At 35.3% G+C, this 23,702-nt stretch overlaps 1 protein-coding gene across 1 annotated transcript in view; it reads right to left on the bottom strand.

The window, feature by feature from the left end:
- CRIM1 (cysteine rich transmembrane BMP regulator 1) overlaps positions 1 to 23,702 on the bottom strand; it is a 215,414-nt gene that overhangs the window by 108,180 nt on the left and 83,532 nt on the right. The window contains exons 3-4 of the mRNA XM_026102661.2: positions 12,547 to 12,789; positions 3,904 to 4,024 (exon numbers count right to left, since the gene is read on the bottom strand). Coding sequence (XP_025958446.2) covers positions 3,904 to 4,024; positions 12,547 to 12,789 — 364 coding nt within the window. The remainder of the gene's footprint in view (positions 1 to 3,903; positions 4,025 to 12,546; positions 12,790 to 23,702) is intronic.

Genomic DNA, 23,702 nt, shown 5'->3' with positions numbered 1-23,702 from the left:
TTCACAACAGAAAAAGGGGATATATCTGAAGATAAAAGATTCTGTACACTTCATATTGATCATCCTTTTATTGAACTTTCTAATGGAAGAAAATAAACTTATATTAACAAAACTATGATAACATGCTTTTTGTAAGAGCTTTAATATATTTTTATTCTATAAGCTCCTTTGAGAAGGGAACATCTTCACCTATTATCAGAGACGGATGTAACATTTAGTTTTCCTAACACAGTATCTGGATATTTAAAGTAAATATTTCATGACAGGCTGAAGAAAGCTGAAGCAACTTCTATTTTTAATATTAATGCCAAATCACTATGCTGCTGTGTGCATTATTACATTAGAAATCACTATGAGACTAAATGAAATTAATGCACTCTAAGTAGAAGAACCTTAGGTATTAGCATTTCTTTAGTATTCACACTTGTTCTCTGGGCAGTGCTGGAGGAGATTTCAATATTTCAAAGATGCATTCAAGAACTCTCTCATATCACACATGCCAGGTAATGCCAGATTTAAGGATCTCTGTTTTCCTAACATATCACATACAAGATATCAGCCAAAACTAGATGCAGGACAGAAGTCTGTCTGCTCCTGCTGTAGGTGACATCATTGGCCAATTGTTAATTTTGAGTCACAGGTTTATGACTCATTCATTCATCCTTAACCTTGATATCGTTTGTGATTGCTCTCCAGTTCCACTGCTACTAAGCCATTATTTTAGTAGCAGTAAATGGTAATCATACTTTCTTGAAAAAAAACATAATACCAGTAAAAAGTTCCATGAAGTCTAAAAATTATGATTCAATGAAACACCATCTCTTTGCTTTAAACAAGTTATTTTCAAACTTATTGTTAATATTTCTTCACAAGTTTAGGAAGAAGTTGCAAAATTATGAAAAAAAGAAAAAAAAAAAAGTCCTTTATCCCCAGTGCAGAGACATTTCCTTCATAAAGCTCAACTTTCTTTGCCTTGCTCAATGGCTATGAAACAGAAGTCTCATGTGGGATTATTTTGAGACCCTAGCTTCAAACAGCAACCTCCAATGTTTCTTCAAATCCTATCCATTTCTAACCTAAATTCATGAATCTTGATCGTCATGCTAAAAGCACTTTAGTAACTGAATTTAGTTTCCCTGACTGTTCTCTCCTCATACAGATAGTTCTCTTCTCTAACATTCATCTTTCTTTTCTTACCATTCCCATGTCTGTGTTCCTTTACTCCTTTCTTCATGCAATATCCTTGCAGTATCCTATGATACATGAATGATTACTACGGCACTAGCTGTCTTCCTTTGGAGACACAGCAGTATGTTAAAATCTAAATGACTAAATCAATATTCAGCAGGCATACAGTAAGTAAAGCATCTAAATGATTTTAATGCTGCCATATATGGCTTTTCTTCTTTCCTTTTCACTCACTCTACTAAAAAAAGTTCTTTATTGGTTTGGCTGAATTAAGGCAATCCAAAAATCTAGCAACCCACATAATGACTACAGGCTGCAACACAGAGTGACCCACAAAATCAGAATTAATAGAACAGTGTAAGACCTCTATAATTGTTTCAACCTGCCTGCAGACTCAGACTAAATTATGCAATGTTTTGCAGTTTTATACATCAAGGAGGACTACACAGAAATATTGTCAAATATGGTCTTAAACAAACAAAAAAAACCCCTCAGAAATTCTGACTGCATCATAACTCCAGGAGCTAACAACTCATCTACCCCAGCTTTGACCACCTGCTAAACACTGATCCCAGTAATGCACAGAAATTTGCTTTCAAAGAGGTTTTACTGCAATTCAGAATTATTTGATAATTCACACATACTATGCCTGCTTATACAATTGCGGTTATCATGTGCAGGAGATGGGAATATTGTTTTTGTCAGTTAAGTACCAGGCACATGTATATTTTATTAATCAGTTGCAATTAATTCATAGCAAAGCACCTGGCTGTATTTTAAAAATATTTTCAAAGAAATAAAAAGAAGGTTCTTTCTGAGACAGGTTTGCATTATCTATTTTATTTAAGATCATTTCTCACATTTTACTGTGTGCCATAGAATTAGAAAACATTTTCAAATAATGATTTTTCTCAAGTAAAAAAAGTTTGATTTTTCTCTGTACTCTACATTCCTTGATAGAAGGAATACTGAAGTTATCATCTGTGAAATGTATAAAGTGGACAGTTTTCATTTCCCAAAGCAATATAGAGCAAAACACAATTTTTGACACTATTTAAGACTGCACAAAAATGGAACATGACTTTGTTTTTGGAAAACAAAAATAGATTTGGTCTATTTACCACTTCCCAATCCAACAAGCTGAAACAAATCTGAAAGTAAATATCTATCACTAATTTAACCTTTAAGTTATATATGGTTTTATGAGTATCTGTCTAAACTAGAAACTTAAGAAATTTTGCTCTGAGGCTGCTGCTTTGGCTTTCTAATCTATATCCAGAAAGATAGCGTATAAAGCCACAGAAAGATAGTCCTTAGCCGCATTTTATCCTCGTTGTCTTAAATGGGTTGAGCTCCTGTGGCAGCAGTGCCACTACAATGAGCAGTTTAAATCTCCAATCTCCTGTGCAACCCCAACTAGCTTGACCAGCTCTCCATTGATATGAAATCATCATAATTCCTCGGAAGGTTAATGAGAACATATTAAAAAATAAAGGGGAATCCTGAGACCAGGACACCATCTTCTGGTCCAAGATTAAGGAAAAAAGAACTAAACAGAATATCAACTCTGAATGAAAAGATATTTGTAGCATTCACTGAATAAGTAATTTTTAAAATAAACTGTTATGTGCATTGTACAACTATTAAATTGTCAGATTTAGAAATAATATTTTCCAATTTTAATAGACATGATTACTGCATTACACGAATTCTTCTTCACATCTCTTTTCAAAAGTTTTGAATTTTTTAAAACATATTTTTAATTCACCACTCTCCACACTAAGAGATGCTGTATCTAAAGAAGTCAGCATATTAAATGCATGCCCAAAGGGTACTCAGTAGGGAAGTGTACTGATTCCTTGTATAACCTTTGGTGTTTTCTGCTTTCCGAATTGTTTGTAAGTTTATCACTTCTTTACAATCTCATGAGAGGTCTCAGATATGACAGATCAGTACAGCATGAAGAACTTCATATCGAATAAACCCACCAGTCATACCCCTGCAAAGAATATTTCCAGCTTTGTTTAAAATATTTTCACATTGAAGATACTTTTTGCATGTTTGCATATTAATTGGGCGTATTGCTGAATCTGTTTTTGTGAAGTATACTGTAAAAACAGAAGCTGTGACAGTGGTGCAGAATTCTGGAACAAAACCAACTCAAAATTGCCTAATTTTTCTAAAGTGTAGTAAATCATACCTACTTGGAAAATAGACTGAAATAAAATGGAAGTGAGCATTAGAAACCTCCATTTACGTACAGTTCCATATAAGCCTCCCTCTTCCAGCTTCTCTCAATGGCTTTCCACACACACAAAATACTTTTTATTCTTTAAGATATCCTCTGACTTGTCATTTTGATGATGTAATTCCTTACCAAAGACCTTCAAAAGTTTCTCAAATTGATTTACTTTTGTCAACTGAATTGTATATACTGCAAATTTGCTTAATCTAGAGGCCCAAACACCACAGCAATTTGTTAAGACTCAAATTCATGCATATGTGCTGAGAAGTTTTCTGTTTGAAAACAAATGGATTTAATATTTCTATGAAACTGATTTACCTTTCATCTACTTCCGGTAACTTCTAGATGAACATTTATTGCCTCAGAGGTATGCAGTATTATCCTGCATTTATAGTACTGAGACTTTAGCATCACGAATTGCAGAGAACAAGTTAAAAAAAAATACTCTGCCATCAAGACTAGACACAAACCTTGTAGGAAGGGTACAGCAGCCATCAGCTGTCAGCCTGACTTGGGTTTCATAGCTATCCAGTGGACAAACAACTTGCTGAACAGGAGGGCATTCCACTGTGCTGCAATCCACGCTGAACACTAAAGGAGGGAGAGAAAATTTGTCTTATTCATGCTTTAGAAGTTTTGTGCAAATGAATTCATCATGAGCAACCAGGTATGCATCAGTCAGAAAAAGGATTTAATGAATGCGTTTTCTGTAGTAACAATACAAAATACTTTAATGCTCTCTAACATTAGCTTTTTAAAATTGTAGAGTGGGGAAATAACTGAAATAATATTAGTTAATAAAAAGAAATATATAAGTTACACAGGCAACCTTAAACAATCATTATATTAGTGAATCAGATTAGTTAGGTACTGAGAAACAAAAAATGCTGTCATCTAAGATTGTTGCATTACCAGCTGAAGCACTTTTACCAAAAACGCATCTTCCCCCCAACACACACACAGTTTTTAAAATAACTGACAATTTAATAATGTTCTTTTATTTCTCCTAATTAAAAAAAAATGTTTAAAGAGTAAAATACCTGGAATACAAGAAATAAAAAAATACAGAAGATGCACTTTGAATTAATGCTTGCACATGTTAACTACATCATTAAGGATTATTCCACAAGGCTGTGTTGTTTTGGTGTTTATATATGACAGAATGGAAATGCAGATTAATGCATCTATCTGCATTAACAAGCTGAAGAATTCCTCGGAACTCTTTAGAAAGCATCGAATGCCTAGACAAGCAAAATTCAGGCTGCATGGTCACTTAATCCTAAGATTCATACTTAGGAAAAGTCATAAAATAGCTTTATCTTATTCCATCCTATATCTCCCATGTTAAAGCAAACAATGCTAGCTTCGGCAATACCTATTTGCTATTTCTTATCATAACTGTATTAACAAAGTAGACAATTAAAAACACTTACCTTTTAAAAGAAATAAACTACCAACAGAGAGAGTATGCAGGATGAACTGATTGTTATCAGACAGAAAATTATGAAGTACAATATCATTAATTACTGATAAAATTTAATTTCACATCAATATTGACACCACTACTCTTATTCTTTTAATATAGCAATTAAGCAGCTTAGCAATGCTAAGCCATGATTTTTTGCAAGACCTAATTAATTTCAGAAGCCCCATTTTGTGTTCCTAGGCTCAACCTTTCCACGTTTGATTCTCATAGATGCAGAGCAATAACTGAACCAACCATAATGAGACAGTCTCAGAATTACACCTAGAAACTATAGCTCAGTGAGCATCTGAATGAAAGCACAAGTTCCATGAAACAAAAGGTTTTAGCTCATCAAGATTAGAACCAGCAGTTTTGCCCTCAAGACCATTATTTGTGAAAGTGAGCATCCTCTGTACAAGTGATATTCAGAATCTGCCTTTTTGCAGATAATTGGGAGACAGAGCCATCTCTTAAACCATAAAAGCAACCTGACAAGTTCAAGAAAGGATTCACTGATACATGCACAAATGATTTAAACTCCATTTGTTGGAGCAATTCAGCAAGATCAGTAGACTTAAAGGAAAAGATTCCAGTCACTAATCTAGACTTAACTACAATTATCAAGTCACCTTTTATCTCTCTTTGTAAGCACATAAAGATACCTATTTGGTTTTAAGATGGAAATACTTAATTTTAGCATATATCACTGAAAAACAACAGGTTTTTATTCTAAGTTATTAACAAACAAAATGTTTGAAACAGCTGTTCTGAGAAGCATATGTTCAGTTTCACCATCATACCAAGCATTGAGAGCCACTGTCACCCAACACGAGTTACTCGGTATTGCTAAATAGCTTATAGCTATTGGGAAGATTTTAGTGTCCTGGTACATGTCTCACTAACACTGAAAAGCAGCCCAAACTTTTCTTTCTTCATTAAGAAATGTACATACTTAAGAAAAATAAAATGTAAAGAAAGGGAATTTAACAGAAAATCCTTAATCCTTTGTAGAAGCATGTAATTAAATGGCTGTAGTCACTCAATGGTTCCCCTATGTGGTTTGACCTACCCACCTACAGCAACTACATTTATCATACCAAAAGAATATAAAGAAATGCCCTGCTGGGTCAAAGTATCAGTCCATCTAACCAGTAGTTTACCTCCAACAGTCACAATAGGAGATGCTAGTTAAGGAGAGTATGTGAGTTTTGCCACTGTCTGTGATCCATTCCTTCACACTCCACCACTCTCCGAAATCATTCGAGTTGGGGTGTTACAAAACATATAGGATAAAGTATATACCTACTCAATCTCTAGAATCCATTTGTGAACCTGTTGTGCATGAATTTGTCTAATTTTTTTTTTGAAACATATGAAAATGTTTGCCCTGCAACCTCCTGCAACAGTAAGTTCCCACAGTTCACTACCTGCTGTGTAAATAAGTATTTTATTTGTTTTGAATTGATCTCTTACTAGCACCAGAGTGCCCTCTAGTTTTTGTAAGGATTAGTTGGACTTGATGAGCAAAGGATCTGCATGCAGCTTATTTACCACCTTCAGAATTTTATAATCCACATTCACGCCCCACCTTAGCATTCCCTCCAAAGTGGGAGATCTTTATTATTAGATTAGAAGAAGAAAACAAATGTTCCTGCTTATTTCAAACTTCACCTGGTTTCTCAAACTTCAGTAAGTACTGAGCCAGACTTCCAGATAAGCTGAAAACACTGTAAGGTTGCAGAACATTCTGTAATTGTATTCTTCATTACTTCAATAATGACATTACAACTTCCCCCAGATTAACTGTACTAGCACCCTAAAAAATGAGACAGCAGACATTTGCCACTAAAATATTAGTTCTGTTTTCATGCCTTACTTTGACTCCAATAATTACATAAAATACACATTTCATGAAAAGGTTTATTTTTAATTAGCTAATATAAAAAAGTTTTTATATAAAAAGTAGTAACTCAAAAAATAATTTATTTTTGTCCATTCTGGAAATGTTAAGCTTTAAATATATGGCTTGATTAATACATCACTTCAACAACACATAAATATTTTGCAATTTCCTATCGTTGAACATGTATTTCACCAGTGTTTGCTTAAGAACATTCATGGATTTTCTTGGTGCACTGAATTTGTATACAGGAGCACCTGTGAGTTACCCATTTTTCTAACTATGAAATTATAGCAGAAACAAGTCATGGTCTGCAATCATTGTATGAACTGCAGTAATTTGCCACCTCCTTTCTGGACTATAAAATCTAAGCTCCCTCTTCACCAAACTGTTAACACTCAGGTGAAAATAACTTTATAGTAGAATATGCACAAGTACATTAAGTTTCACTTTCATGTACTACACTGTCTTTACAAAGAACAGTACGCACAGCTCAGGGACAGTATCGAAATAGCTACCTACGCATCTAAAGATCTGGGATCAAGGCAGTATTTGCATCTCTGATGCAACAGAGTGGCTCAGCACAGGAAAGACTAAGTCACAGCTTTCTGAGTGTCTAGTACAACAGCATAAAGTTGATTCTTATTTGCTGTATAAGCCATCACATAACACCCTTTGAGTTCAGATGCACTTCAACTAGTCCCTCATAAATAACAAACGCCACATGAAAACATTTGAGAATGTTAATTCCACTTTCTCCTTTGGGAGAAGGCGACAGGAAGAAAGCATGAAAGCCAGTGCTTCCTCTTCCCCCCAGAAAAACAGAGTGACATGGCATCCAAGCATCTTCAGCAGTGATTTAATATTTGGTTTCTTTTCCCGACAACCCATCCTTTTTACATTTCTTCACATTTTAGAACATACTAAACAACCACAATACATGATGTTCCTAGACTTTCAGTGCAGCTGTGTCACAGTTTGAATCACTTCATTAACTTCTCTATCATAGATATTTCTCAATATGGCCCCTCCACTTTGGCTTATTTTTGCTGAATAAAGAGTTTTGGTCATCTTGTCCCTCACCATCTTTGTCAACTTATGGGCAATTTTTCCAGCTCTGTCAGAAAAGTGTTTCATTTTTCCAACTCATTTCCTTAAGTCCTTTCCCAATCTCATCTCCTAAGCCCTCTCAACATCTGCTACTAAAAAAGTATCCAATACAACTATACAGTTATTATATCTGTAAGTAGCAAAGAATAATAAAATTATACATGAAGAGAAGTTATTATATAAAATTCTGCTTCTCTCAAATACGTATAGAAACTTGATTTTTCTGACCCTTGTCCTTAGTGCAAGACTGTAAAAATTCCAGACCTGATTTTCAATCCTGTAGTGGTACCAGGGTGGAACATCAGTCATTTCCCTATGCATCACTCCACACCACCTACAAAGTTTCACTATTGTTCTCAAACTTTTCATCAGGCCCTGACTGCACAGAAGGCTAAATTCGTGAAACAATATGCCAAACAGTAACATCCTCCTTAAAACTGCAAGTGTTTAAACCAAGATTAGGCACCAGAAAAAAAAAAACCATCACTTTATTAATAAAAATCTTCAGGTCCTGAAGGGATGTGGGAGAAGGTGAGCGAATTAAAGTTCTGTCAAAATGACAGTGAGAGAAGAAGAATGACAAATCAGTAATCATCTCAATAGATTCTGCCTAACAGGACAGACATTTCCCAACACTTTTCAAAGGATACCAGAAACAAAGAGATGTCACTCCTCAAGTCAGCAATAAAGGTGCTAGAAGCACGTTGGATCACTGCCAATGAAACTATTTACCTTTCTTTATTCGGAAGTGGCAGGCATAGCCTCCATCCAGCTTCAGCAACATATATTTTGGATCAGATTTTAACTCCATCTTTAAATAAACTAACTTGCTTGCTTAAAAACAGAAATTATTGTTCATAATGTTTTAGCATTCTTAACAAGTGAGGCACTATATTGCCACAAATCTTGTTTCAGGTTGTTTTTACTACTGACATGTTATGCAGCTCCATTTATGACTGCTCATTCAGAGTGTATTTAATAAGAATCTTTATTTTTGAGAACACTTTTTAAGAACTGATAATTTCCAGCTTAAAACCCTATGTGAATTCAGTGCTCATGAAAGGCTGTATTTACAGCCTACAGAAGCAAATTAGGTTGCTTATGACACCACACTGCTGTTATCTCAGTTCTGAGCTGAGGAACAGCACCAAAACAAAAGGAACATAACGTACTTTTTCTTCAGTAGGTTCCACAACTGTTTTGAGACATTCAGTGGAATACTGCGTAAGAACATTCAAGATGAATTAACCTGGAGATTAACAGACCAGATATTATTAGGTTACCAAGTTTCTTCACTATTCCCTTTAACTGAATACCAGTGCCTTTAATCACTGCCTTCTTGAAGTAAAATAGGTAGAAAAGAAAGAGGATGTCAAAAATGAAAGATCGTTAAATGCTAGTATAAGAATGAAATACGGCAACACTTCTTATTTTCCTTTCAGTAAATGAAGTGCCACAGTATTTGAACACATGCAATTCTCAACAGAAGAGTCTAAACTTGAATTCCAGTGTAAGCTGGGGAATGGTGACATGTTATTTAAGGAAGAGAAATAGAGCTTATGCTGTAACTCCACAAACTTCATATTGGCATAAAACAGCACTGCTATCATAGGAAGCAGTCCCCCCGCCATGAGGGATTTGTTTCCACCAGAATCCCATTGCTGGTGCAAAATCCCAAATGGGTGGGTTATGCAGACACACAAGGGAAGCCAGTGTGTTCTGATAGCAGCACTCGCAGAACTGCAGTCTTCAAGTCTGCAAAGCATGCAGAACAGTTTCCTCTTTTTGACATACAAACTGCACAGCCATGTTGACACAAATCAGTAAAACAGGTGACATCAGGGCCATAAGAAACTTGGCATGAACTCTTATCTACCAAGCCTTCCAGAATCCATCGTCCCATTTCTTTTAGGCAGCATAGTACTAAAAACAGAGGAAATCTGAAACAGAGCAGAGCTAGTTCAGTACTTCTCTAGCTGTTCTTTCCTACAGTAACAGCAAAACCATTGCTCAGGATACCAAGTCTCAAGCTCTGAAGACACGATGTTTACTACCAGGCTTACCACGGGCTGCAAACAATAAAAAAAATATTCTTGACATATTACACCAGTCCTTTAAAAACTTTGGGTATTAAGAAACAGTATCTGTCTTCCGATTTGGACCAGTATTTCAGCAAATACATACACAGAATTCATATGCTATTCATACATACAGAGAAACAGTAATATACTACTGTATATACAGTAGTACAAATACATACACAGAGAGAATAAATGGTATAAAACAGTGCAGGAGAGGCAGGCTGGATTAGGTGGCCTCCAGAGGTCTCTCCCAGTCTATAGTATTTTATGATTCTCTGAGTCTATGAACATACAACACTGATACTTATACAACACTTTTTATTCTTTTGAATAAGTAAAAAGATATTTAGTATATTGCTTAAAAATAGATATACAATGATGACCATGACAGAACAGTTTAGACAGAACAAAATATCAAGGCTCATGCTGACTTGCAAATTTAAAAAAACTTCAACTTTCCACAAACAAATGTTTTCAAAGACATGATTTTGCTATTTGCTCAATCTAGCATTTTCTTCATATATCAAGTGCAAATTCTGTTGTCTCTGCACATGTGCTTTACACTCACTGAAAATAAAGTCTGTCCAAAAACTGAATGAACTTCAGATAGATTTAAGATTTACCAATTTAAACAAACAAACAAACAAAAAGTCTTCTGTGGGAGTATATAGTCTACTAAGATTTCACAACATTAGTCTACTCCTTTCTCTGGCTTCCAGCCTTGTTAGCTGGTTTTTCTTTCGTGATCATCCTACCACCTCAAATACTTGGCAAACAATAGAAGCATCTAGATCAAAGTTATGAAAATGAACCAGGAGGGCTGCTGAAGCCTAACTCGACAAAAATCGGGCTGTGAAGTGAGTAACAATTCTATCTGTACTTCAACTCTCATCCCCCCCTCCCCCCCAAACAAAGGCACTAGGACAAGCAGGGGCTCCACTTGCTCTGCAGGTAGTATTTTAGCCATTTCCTCTTTCAGCATCTAATACCACGTGGATGCATGAGAGCATTCACCCGCACTCTTCAGCCTCACCACCACACTCACCCCTTCTGTCACTCAAGCAACTGCCCTCCTTCTTCTCTACTGCTCCAGCCTCACCCTTCAAAACCCCCCGCCCCAAAACAGGCTCCTACTACTATTCTTTCACTCCTCCTTGATCCTTCGGGATTGCTGCCTTCTCTAGTCTCCTACCGCACACCACTCAACTCTGGCTACATGAAACACACTTCCATCATTACAAATTGGGAATGTAAATAACAGTTGGGAAAACAGCACAGCTAAAATTAATTCTGAGAAACTGAAAACATGATCCAAAGTCAGTAACGTAAAATTAAAGACATATTTGAAGTATATTATGAGAAGAGTTCAGTTGTACAAATATAATGATTCAGCAGCAGTCCTGCAGTGGAAAGATCTTGGGATCACAGTATTTCACAAATTAAGTACAACACTTGCAAAAGACTCAGCTCTTATTTAGAATTTTGTATGAAAGACACAGAAAGTAATTATTCTTTGGTACTGTGTGGATGAAAGCTCAACCAAAATATCAGTCTACCTTCAGACACATTTCAGAGACGTGGATAAATGCAAGAAAGCTTAGAGAGGAAAAGCATCATGATTAAGAGGTCACAGAGATGATGCCATAAGAAAAGCTTACTTGCTTATTGATGAATGAAGGCTAAGGCAGACAAAACGTTCCAAAGGAAGCTAAAAGGACTTGTTTGCTAATTACTCCAGGACAGAGAAAGTAGTAGTTTGTTTAAATCTCCACCCAGGTAGATTTGCACTAGATAGTAGAAAAAATGGAAGAGAAGCACTGGAACAAAGACTGTAGAACATTCTTCTCTGGAGATTTTTAAGAACAGGTTAAACAAACATAGGTAAGGTATAGCCTAAGCATACTTGAACCTGCTTCCATATGAGATTTTAGATTATATAATTGTATATACCTGTTTTCAGGCCTGTATTTTTATTAATCATCTCTGCCCAAGCCTGAATTATACAGAAGAGTTAGTTACACCTTCCACTTCACTGAAAAAAAATAAATCACAAGAAAGGGCTATTTCTGGTTCTATGAAATAGAAAAATGGACAAACACTGAAAACATTGCCAAGTCTTTCATTATGTTCTCCTGCAATTCTTTTGCTCTCTCATTTTTAAGGGTCTTCACTATAGAAAACTTAAGACAGTAATCTTAATTCCGCATCCATGCACAATATATTCCTATATAAAAAGCTTTGTATAACATAATCAGCATATCAAGTGTGTCACTTTCACTAGAAGTATTCATTGTAATACATTATTCCCAGTAAAAATGAATTTAAATGGAGTAACAAGGGAAGAGAGAGAAAATAAACTTGTAATATTTCTCATCTACTTTTTAAAGGGACATTGTCCACAGAATCACTGGAAACTTGCAGGCCATCCAGAAGAATTCAGATGATATACAGGCTTTAATAGATACCAATCATATAAATTGTTGCATATATTAAACATAGATAACAGAAAAAATATGCAACATGAAAATAAAAACAAAGAACAAGTGTCCATTTTTACCTGGTTTACATTCATAGAGATCACAGCATTCCCCTGGCTTTCCTGATGCCTTAGAAACCAATATATTCAAATAGCCAGGTTGGCAAACTTTCCTCAAGCAACCTGCAGGATTACACACACAACGGCTTGGGAGTGGGCAGCATTCACCAGGAGGAGCATAACCTTCGATCAAGATGGAATCCTCTGGACAGCGAGGAGAAAACTGGACCTCACAGCGGGCCTTGGAGCAATCAGGTTTCTCTTCTGAAAGGTAGAGGAAAAATAGAAAAAGTCAGAATGCCATATACATCAATAAAACACTGAACTGAAGCTTAAGCTGTAAAAAAGAGGTCAGATAAAGCCCCCCCCCCCCCCAAAAAAAATAAAAAGGAAATTGCTTCTACTAAACTGTTTAGCAAAAAACCATGGGATACACTTAAAAACATATTGGTATTTGCAAGATGACAAGTACGTTACAAAATACTACACAAAATTTCCAATTTGCACTATACTGAACTCACAGCCTCAAAAGCAGTCATGAAACTAAGCATTTGGCCTTTACATTAAGGAGCAACTTGTCACATCATGCACAGCCCTGCTGTTCACACCTACAACCCTCAGTTTCCTACAACTTTCCATTACAAGAAACTGGCTTTAGCCAATTGATTTATTGCACTTGAATGACCTAAACTGAGATTTCACAAACTCAAAAGTCTTGTTAAAAATTCAGCAGCTAACATATTCAGAGAGTCCACAGAGAACCTGACTGATTTTTACTGCACATGCTCCCAATGCTGACATCAAAACACTGTCGCTCCTATTATACTTTAATGGCTTGAGCAATGGAAGAGAGAAGGCTTGGCCAGCAAGGAAGGATGAGGCATTGGGTGCAGACATATACCAATAACAAAAGGAATACTGAGGAACAGGGTCAACAGGTTGGTGGGAATGGTGACAGACATGACAACACTGAGATGGACAAAGAGACGATGAAGACACGATGGACAACTAGATAACACTCTTCTAAAAGCTTAAAAATTTAAGATTCGCAATCTCGATTCTGGCAAAAAAGTTGCCTCACACGTTGCAATGACCAAACTACATGGGCAGAACCAGATCACTCCTGTGATCTATTTACTCCACAATGCAAATAGTAAGAAACTTGGTTGTATCCAAGATGATCTCATTTTACTCAATACATCTGAACACTATCACAACCCAAATGCATTCAAGACACTCAGAAAACAAGTATCATTAGGACAGGAGGATATGATGACTCAGCATTTTAAGTGTATGCAGACAACACAGTCAGACTTCCCAGGCCTGACCAGGGGCAGGGGTGAACGACCCAAGAACTTAATTTATAAATTGTTTGTACCACTCCTTGATTATTTATAGATTTGTAAACTAGATGATTCTAATACAAATGTGACTAACTACCCCCACATAACTGATCAGTTACTTATTTTGCTGTCATTAAAGCTAGATGCAGAATAGTGGAAACAAGGAGCTGCACAACATCAACTTTTATTAATCTAATACTATTTAATTCCATTTTAAAAGTCAATCTCTAGTGAAAATATCAATGATAAATTAAGATGCATCAAACATGAACATCTCTGATAAAAAAAAAAAATCAATATCTACTTCAATTCATTGTCTAAAATTACTGAATATACTTTTTAAACTAAAAACAAAACAGCAAATATGAAATTCTGCTTCCAACCATATCCTGAACATACTTCAGAGCAAAATTTTTTTTCCAGAGGATCACTTTTATACTTCATTTTAGTATTTTGTTTGGATTCCACTATTCTGGGCGATACTGAAAATCAAAGCAATATTGCCTGTATAGATGGCTGATTTTCTAACTGTTATTTAGTTTCACTCAGAGGCACATAAAGCCTGCATATGTAAGTATTTAGAAAAATGGTATCCTAGGTTATTACATTTGCCTCAATTTTAGTTGGCAAATACAGCACAATAGAGTCAAAACACAATTTCACATATTTCTTTCATGCACAAGCACTTTGTATTTTTCTTACAGGCTACACAGATTAGTAATTTACATGTGATATCAATAATGTCATAATTCTTTTCTTCCAGTTAAAGACAAGAAAACACAACACTATTTCCATCTATCTGATAAAACTGCTTTGGTTAGATATGTACTTTACCTAGGCTTTTATGTAACATTTCTAATACCACTTTTTTTTTAAACCTTATATTGCCCTTATATTTAAGCTCTTACCTGCTTCATTAAATACACTGTTCAGACTGAACATGACTGGTTACTAAGATTCACTGCAGAAAGACAGCTGTATAAACAATAAACAACATACTAGTTCCGATATTTTATTGGTATTCTTTAGTTTATGGAAATAGTTTAAAAAGCTCAAAAGTTTTAGCTTTTCAAAAGATATTTTCAATTGCCACTGCCTTCTGTTCAGTCCTTCACAGACAAATGATAGAGTAATAGTGGAATAGCAGCCGTTGAAGTTATGCTCACCATAGATCCTTAAAATTACACTGTTACTTGGCCTGCCCAAGTAACAATGTATGCAAAAATACTCTAATTTTTGTGACTAACAGATGATCCTATCCTCATGCAGTATCTCTTGCGATATTCATATTGCACATATTTAAATAAGTTTAACCATGATTTTTACTTGACTGCATTTACCTCTATTTTATCCTACAAACTTTTTCTGCCTGAAGTTGTTGCAGACCATGCTCATGACAATACTGACCAATTTAAGCTGACTTTCAGAAATGCAAGACCTGTCAAAGATGCAAGTCAAACAGCAGCATTCAGACTATTCAGGATTTTACATATATTTATGTGGAACACCAATGCAAAGCCTACTGCTGGCGTTGACAAAATCACCTAGCAAAACACACGAAGAAACAAGCCTGTGCCAATGGGAGCATGTCAGAAGCATCAAAACTACTGGAAAGAAGAAAAAAAAAAAAATCTTAAACAGAAAATCGTGACAAGTACTATTACATGAAATGTTCACTCCTTGTTTTATAGTTATCTTTGATTACTTTTTCCACATTAGAGTCTTGTCCCTAATACAGCTAGCTAACAGAATACAGTGGGACTCCAAAAACTGCTACTATTTAATAAAACTTGCATCATTTGTAAGAGGAAATGGTTTAAACGCAAGCAACAACCACCTTGCAAATATGTGTCTGTGTTTTAATATACATTACGTAAGAGTAGCAGATACTTATAAATCAAATTCAAGATCATCTTCTTAATGAAGTGTCACTACTACTTTTGGACTTTATACCAAATAAACAAACAAACAAACCCTACTACTACTTCTGTAAATACCTTGCTTCCAAATTGTAACTTGAAGTTATGCACATTGTAAAATACTGCCTTCACAGTATAAAAGTGATGAAAGTGAACAGCAGAAAGGTCAGATGTATTAACCCAAGTCATATCAGTCAACAGATGATTTTCATTCAGTTTCCCTATTGCTAGGCCATATCAGAGTCAAAAGTGGCAAAAGAGTCTTTCCATGGGCTACATCGTTATTCAATCACTGATTTTCAAGTGTTTTTCCTGTAGCAGAAAAGAGCAAGTGGCTCAAGTGATCTGTAACTTGAAAGTGTCCTTGAAGACTCCCTACTTTGCACTTTGGGAAACAATTGTTATGGGAAGCATGAGAAGCCAGCAGTTCCCACAACTGCGTTAGTGTGCTTTAGTTAACACTTCAATCAGCTAGCACCTTCTGTTTCACTGCATTTCAGTAAAAACTGATGAGGGGCTTCTCATTTTCATACCAGGCCTGAATAAAAGAGATTACTTTTAAGCAACCATTAAGAAAAGTTTCAAGATTTTTTCTTCTTGTCATCTCAGCAAATGGCAAACTAGCAAGGATATCCACTTTTTTCTAATTAGAAGGATAGAGTTTTGTATACAAGGCATATTTCTAAAATCCATTGTGCTACACTTGTTTACCTTTTCATTCCTTGATCCAAGAAGGCATCGAAATTGAATTTGTTCCCAAAATAAACGATGACAAGCATTAATACAGCCATAAATGTCACTGTTTTAATAGGATTCCTGATTTAATTCCATTACCTACAGCTATTTAAGATTTCATCAAACAAGAGGAATTGCTTGTTTAACAGCTCTTTTCTCCTTTATTAAAAAACACTCCCAGCCCTTACAAAAGTAACACAGAAGAAAACATCTGTCAGGGCAGAATAATTAAAAATACGATAACAGACTATCTCAGACTGAAAGTCAGGACAATGGCAAGCTGCCTTCCACAAAGAAACAACTGTGAATTAACTCACCAGTGATATTTTTGCCATACTACCTTTTTTATACACCAAACCATGACTATTTCAAGGTGGCTTCTCAATAGACCAAAGTACATTCACGACAAGGGAAATCTATTGCTTCTGGAAGCACAGCCAGCTCCTCTCCATTATACAGATCAGGACCTTCCTATCCCACATCTTCAAAGTCAAGCAAGGTATCAGTACTTAAGCTCTGTTTGCATATCATTTTATAACAAATAAATCATAAATATTTTATTAGAGAATTTTCCATCCCTTTGTGTGCTCAGAAACAGGTTACCTTCATTTTTCAAAGTAGCGTATCAAACATCAGGTCTTCCAGGAAAGGGAGGACTATACATGTGACTTACTATGAAATAAATTAGCACACCAAATATTTAAGAAACTTACTCCTCAATAAAGAAATATCCTAATACATATTTATTATGAGGCAAGAGAATATGCATAGGTCACATTTTCCTAATCCATACTGTAGATCACCTCACAATTACTATTTTATGTAGCCACAACTGCAAACAGGAGGAGAATAAAGCTATCTTAATTAAAAAAGACGACATCTGTTTTAACAGAGTTTGTGCTCATGACACTTAGTATGCTATTTAAAATGTATATTTATAAAATGTTCTGCTTCTACCCTTGAAGTAGCTAATAGGTCTCATTTATTAAAACTGTCCATTTTAGCAAGGCAAGCAATTGCTCATCCAATTCAGAAATTAATGTAGTGCAAAGTTGCACACACTTACTCTGTTTAACATCAAGGATCAAACAGTTAAGGTAAAAAGGACCTACAATTTAATTGCATTTCAGTCTCTCCAAAAAACAAACAAAACACAACATAAAAAACAAAACCAGAATGTGTTAACAAGAATAATAATCGGTTACTTGTCAAGGATGTATACATCAAACTCAGTTCTGGAAGATTAACTCTGAACAAATAACCTACAGCCCAACTAGAAAAACTCAGTTGACTGTGTATGTTGCCTTCACATTTAAAGAAAAAAAAAATTCAAATCACAATTCAAATCACTTCCCAAAGAACATAAGCTATCAGGTGATTTGCTGATGAGCTTCCTCCAAGAGCCAGACTTTATACAATCTTTCAAACACCACAGAAGCTGGAAGCACTCAATATCTCTGAAATGAGTTGATAGAGGTCACCAGCTTGTGCCAGCAAAAACTCCACAGAAATAAAGGAAGAGCCTGGATCAGTCGACCTGAGAGTCACATGAACTACCTATTTGGAGCCAAGAAATCTTCCCAATACATTCTGGAATATATCTGGGAGGATGATATTTTAGTAATATGAATACAACCCAAATAGAGTAATTGACATTCTGAAAGTCAATATAAGAATCTGACAGATCCTTGGAAACAATCTTCAGAATATCTACTCAAGAAGGCAGCTTTGCAGATTGTTTACATAAAATTGTTCCGTTTACCACTGACAGCACTACTTTTAGGTATACATACTATTGGTACTAGATTTGTGCAGACTCATATTTCATAATTAACTTTCTACACATCTGAAGGATCATGCTTACTCGCTGTTACTTTGCAAGTATAGCCTGCAAAAAAAAAAACAAAAAAAACCAAAAAAACCACCTACTACTAGTAAGCATACGACAGAGGACAATGTACAGATATTAAGAGTAACTGAACCACCTAAATGACAATATGCTGTGCATTTTAAAATAAAAGGAGCTATGTATAATGATTGTTCTTTTAAAAGTCAGAATTTGTCAAAAATCAAACACAGAAATCTTCAGATTTTCACTTCAGAAGGACACAAGGAAGTTGTGGTACCTCAGAAGCCATGGTATAATACTGTTCAAACTGACCTTTCACTACAACCACAGTGTATTTGTTCTACAGTTCATGAGGGGTAGAAGAGCAATCTTCAATGGATGGAAAAATAAAAGTAAGGAGAAATCAGGACTTGTATTTAGGTGGGAGGGTTTTTCGGGGTTTTTTTGTCATTAACATTAGAGTGGTTCTGTCATGAAACAACAATCAAAGCTAGAAGCAGATACCCACATTTCAGAAATTTTCTCCATATCAAAAGCAGCTACACAATTTTAAAATTATGTTTTCCCATCACTTTATGAAGTTATTATGGGGAAGTGGAGGTTTAGCAGTAAGTCACCTTCAGAGTGCTAAACTCTATTTTACAGCTAATGCTTTTGCAAAAAGAAGGTAAATTCTTTACCTTCCTGAAAGATTTATACAACACTGGACATTTAAACTGGCCTTTAGATAGCAGTATTTATCAAGACTGCAACTGAACATAGGAAGTCTAGATCTCAATTTATTTTTCTGCTTGTAACTTGTAAAAAAGCCCACCAAAACACAAATCACACACACACGCACACACCCCACCCATGCATCTTGGCTAATACCAAAGCAGTGCAGAAATCAAGATGGGTCCTGAAGGAGAATTAAAAACTTAGCTTTCACCTCTGTATCAAATTCTCTTCCTTCATTATGTTTGCATGCTCTGCTTTGACACGCAGAGAAAGTATATGCCAAGTATAGTTAATGAGAAAAGCAGAACAGTTAAAGCGTTGGTTAGCATAGTGAAAAAACATTAAGGTATAACATAGTGTGGGAGAAATTGAGGAAAAAAGCCAGAAGGGAGGTAGGAGGGTATTCTCCTTACTTTTCAGGTGAAATGAAACAGATCCCTGCTTTTTTGGAAATCTTTTTAGGGAGCGATTTTTATCATTTTGTCAAAACTTCACGTGACCAGATGCCTTTACTCAGTCACCATAGAAACAAGGACAGAATGTTTTTATAGAAGGAGAAAGTTAAAGCAACTATAGTAGACTCAGGTCCTAATGTTTCCACGGAGACACTTAAACTATTCTACAGCTGCTCTTTTAAAAACAAGTTTAAGATGCATATATATGTATACACATATGTAGAGATTAAAATTTACTTTTTTCTGCTATGCCCCTTAAAAATACACCATAGGAAAAATTTTGAAATAGGCAGCTTCATATTTGATAGATTTTACTTTTCAAATACGTTCTTGTTCAAAAATAGTATATGGTTCATTAAGATGAACTTTTTGTATCACTAAGCAAAGTGATGCAATAACGCAGGCATACCTGCTTTGAAGATACGTGCTGCAGTTTTGTTCAGCTGTCAACTGTTTTTGTGAAATCTAGACTAAAATTTTTGCTTGACAGTCTTACAGCTGTCATTGGAACACATTCTAAACAATAGGCATATTGTACTGTTATACAGTGGCAGGAAGGAAATATTAGAAGGATTAGGGATAAACAAGAAAAATGATTACCCAGCTGAAGCAGTCAGACAGACAGGGATCGATACAGGAATGCAAAATGCCCAAAAGGATTTTCAAGAATCAAAGGGACAGTTATAGTAGATTAAAAAATGAGATTATCTTACACATACAATATGTACATTACTGTATACGGATGAACTGCTACAAATAAAAAAGGAACTAGAGCCTGACCTTTTACCTAAAACTGAACTTCATTTAAAGTCCATTCTGTTTTTTAAATGAGTTTTGCTTCGCTTTCCAGCTTTCTGACCCTCTGGATTTTACATACCACATAATGGAGCAATCTGTCTGCCCCATATTTTAGCCTGATTTTCTTGTGATATGACAGCAACAACCTGTACTTAACATGGGTTAAGAGAGTCATACAAATAAGACAGTCACAGACACAAGTTATTCTAAATATACACTGGATTATCAAAATACATCTTTACAACTTGCTTTTCACTATGGATTTGCTAAAGATTTTTCATTTCAAGTTAGGACCAAACAGCCATTCGAGACACTGGCTTCACTCAAGACATTACTTCATAGAGAATTTTAGTCTGAATGAAGTAAGATAACAATCCCATTTGGATAACAAAGCCATTAGTATGTTGTATTCCACTTCAACTTTTTGCTTTTCCTATACTGAAAATACTAAAAAGAAAGGTGGTATTCAAAACCAAATCACACATCAGAATGGAAATCAAGTCTGAGTTCAAGGCGTTCTCTGCCAAAGAAATTGTCTTGAAGAAATCGGTGTGGATTTATTTAGAAACTTCAGATGCCGCTGAATCTACATGAAAATGCAAATTCAGCAAATCCAGTACTGTTTGTGGAAGTAGCTGCAATTGGGTTCAAGCCTCCCAGCCCAAAGCATTTCTGAAATAGGCTTGGAAATTGTCCTGTTTGGGTGTCTCAAAGTTAGTCTTCCTATTACTCCCTTTTCTTCAAAACATATTAAAAAAAAAAAAAAAAAAAAAAAAAAAACTCTTAACAACATAAATTAACAGCTTGACATCAACAAAAATAAATCCAGTTAATCCAGATTGATAATTGATAAAATTGGCTCTTTTGACAGAACTGTATGAGCAGCACATAAAAGAGAAGCAAATCAATCCAGCCTGCTGTAGCCCAGAAAAGGAGAAGTAAACAATTCCAGGGATAGGATCCACACCACTGACAACTGCACAGCTTTCAGGAGAACAAAAGCACCTTTAAATCTCGATATGAAATGCCTCAGAAGCTAGATGGAGAGATAAGTTACCTGCAGTCAGATTTATAAACATGAAGAAATGCATAATAATGCAGTTATGTGCCTAATGGGATTTACAGATATGCTGAGGTACCCAGCAGACACTGAAGCAGCTGGGTTATCCCCATTTAAAAAACAAACAAAAAGGTTTATGTATTGTCATGACTGGAGTAACAACATATTGTGATTTTTTGTTTTTTTATTATATAAGAGAGCCTGTTGTTCTGGATGAATGATACTGCTCATAGTATTAGTCAACCTATTTATTTGCACATCAGTTGAAATCTCAAAACAAAGAAGGATCATGTACGTAGTAATGAGACAGTCTCAAGCATGGAGCAAGGGCTTCAACCAAAGAATGGCAAAAAAATCTAGAAGTAAATCAAAAATGAAGAGACAAAATTCACAACCAGTATAAACTGCACACACTTCAATGACTTTGAATAATGTGCACCAGTAGTAAACTTACCTAAAGGGAACTAAAAGAGCAGAAAGTATTCTTTATTGCAATGATACAAGCAGCTGCAAGCCAAAGGAAATTCTGTACGTGTAACAAACTGATAGTAAAGCACAACTATATGGAGAAATTCTGCTTTAGGTAGTTTAAGAAAAATGCAAGCTGATAGACATCCGGGGAAATAATCCTAAGTATTCAGTGTAGGAGAAGTACTGCAACAAACACCTTGAGGTGAGTGTGAGAAAGGGACTTCAACTGGAACACATAACTAATGCTGCACAAAGGGCAAAAGTACTGGAGACAATTCTGCATGTAAAGCGCACAGGACTACGTGCCACACCTCAAACCAGTGCCCAAAGTAGTATTCCCAAGTCATTACATCTGCCTCCTCACAAAGATCTTAGAACGTAAGCAAAACCATGACCCGGAAAACACTTGCATTTACCATAAATCTAATTTACAATCAAAATAAATACCTGAATTTACAAAAAAAAAAAAAAAAAAAAAAAAAAAAAAAAAAAAAAAAGTAATTCACATATACAGAAAGAGATAGCAACCAAAATAAAACTCACTCAGCGCAACAAGAGCAGCAATCAGTTATGTAGAGCTAGATCAAAAAAAGGAACTAAGTTACAGTAATTAACTTAGAAGGGAGGTTTTTGATATTCACAATAACACAATTTTTTAATTACTGAAACTGATTGGCCTCCTTCAGTCCAAAAAAAAAAAAAAAAAAAAAAAAAAAAAAATCACAAAAAGCCACTCCAAATAAACTTATGATACTTGATTTCTTCAGGTTCTCTGACCTCTGTTAGCATTAAAAATACAAAACAACCACTACCAGCATCCCCCAGGGACTTGAATGTCTGAAGATACTTCTGGAAAGTAAACTCTATTATGCAGACTAGTTCTCCTAGCTACTAATTTGTAGTTACTTTCAAAGCACCTCTGTATGCTTGTTAACAGCTTAACTTTTCTTATATATCTTGAGTATTCTTACAGAGGAATTTAAGAAATATGTGGTTATCTCTGTTCAACATTTCATTCTTTTCTCATCTATATTAGCCTCCCAAAATACTGCAGTATCAAAAAGAAAAGAGGCACAGTTTCCACCTTTTAGGCAATCCCAAGCCAATTATTTCCAATGGTGAAGACCAGTGCCCACGTACTCGAAGAAATTTTCATTCTCCAACCTGCTATGGTTCAAGTTCTCCCTTGGCTTCACTAGGTTCGCTTTTTCTTCTTCCCAGAAAGTTAGTACTGACTACAATAACTAATACTTTACAATTCAATTACTGAACTTGCATCAAGTTACTGAACAAAATTTCTATGCATTAATTAGCACAACAGAAAACAGCTCTAGTTATCTGAGAAAATAAGGCAGGATAGCAAAAGGGACAGTGTAATTTGGGGTAAAAAAATCTATAGAGACACACTAAATCCTTATGTAAAAATTCTTGGTGCCCTATACTGGAAAAAAAAGAAAAATCTGTAATAATTTTAACTACATATCCAGTTTTTTTAAAAAAAATTGACAACATGACAGAATTTAAAAAGTTACTTCAGATGCTGAAATAACTAAGCAGCTCAGTCCTCCATAAAAAAGCAGCACTGGCTTGTACTACATTTATTTTTGCAGAGAAAAGACTTGTTAAAACTCTAGTTAGCATCATTTCACTGAACATGAAGGTGGTGGATTTTCTGTACAAAACATTTTCTCCAAAGACAGTCTTCTAATAAACTATCACAGCTGAACTTTAAGAAGCACCGTGTTCCAGAAGAAAACAGTTATAAAAGTGTTAAAAGGTAAAGCGCTTTATTCTCTACTTATACTGTATGCAACTTCTCATGCTTTACGT

Source organism: Dromaius novaehollandiae, chromosome 3 (assembly GCF_036370855.1).
Source record: "Dromaius novaehollandiae isolate bDroNov1 chromosome 3, bDroNov1.hap1, whole genome shotgun sequence".
Lineage (NCBI taxonomy): Eukaryota > Metazoa > Chordata > Aves > Casuariiformes > Dromaiidae > Dromaius > Dromaius novaehollandiae.
Note: the sequence above shows the minus strand (reverse complement) of the source record. Positions and strands in the feature narration are given on the sequence as shown.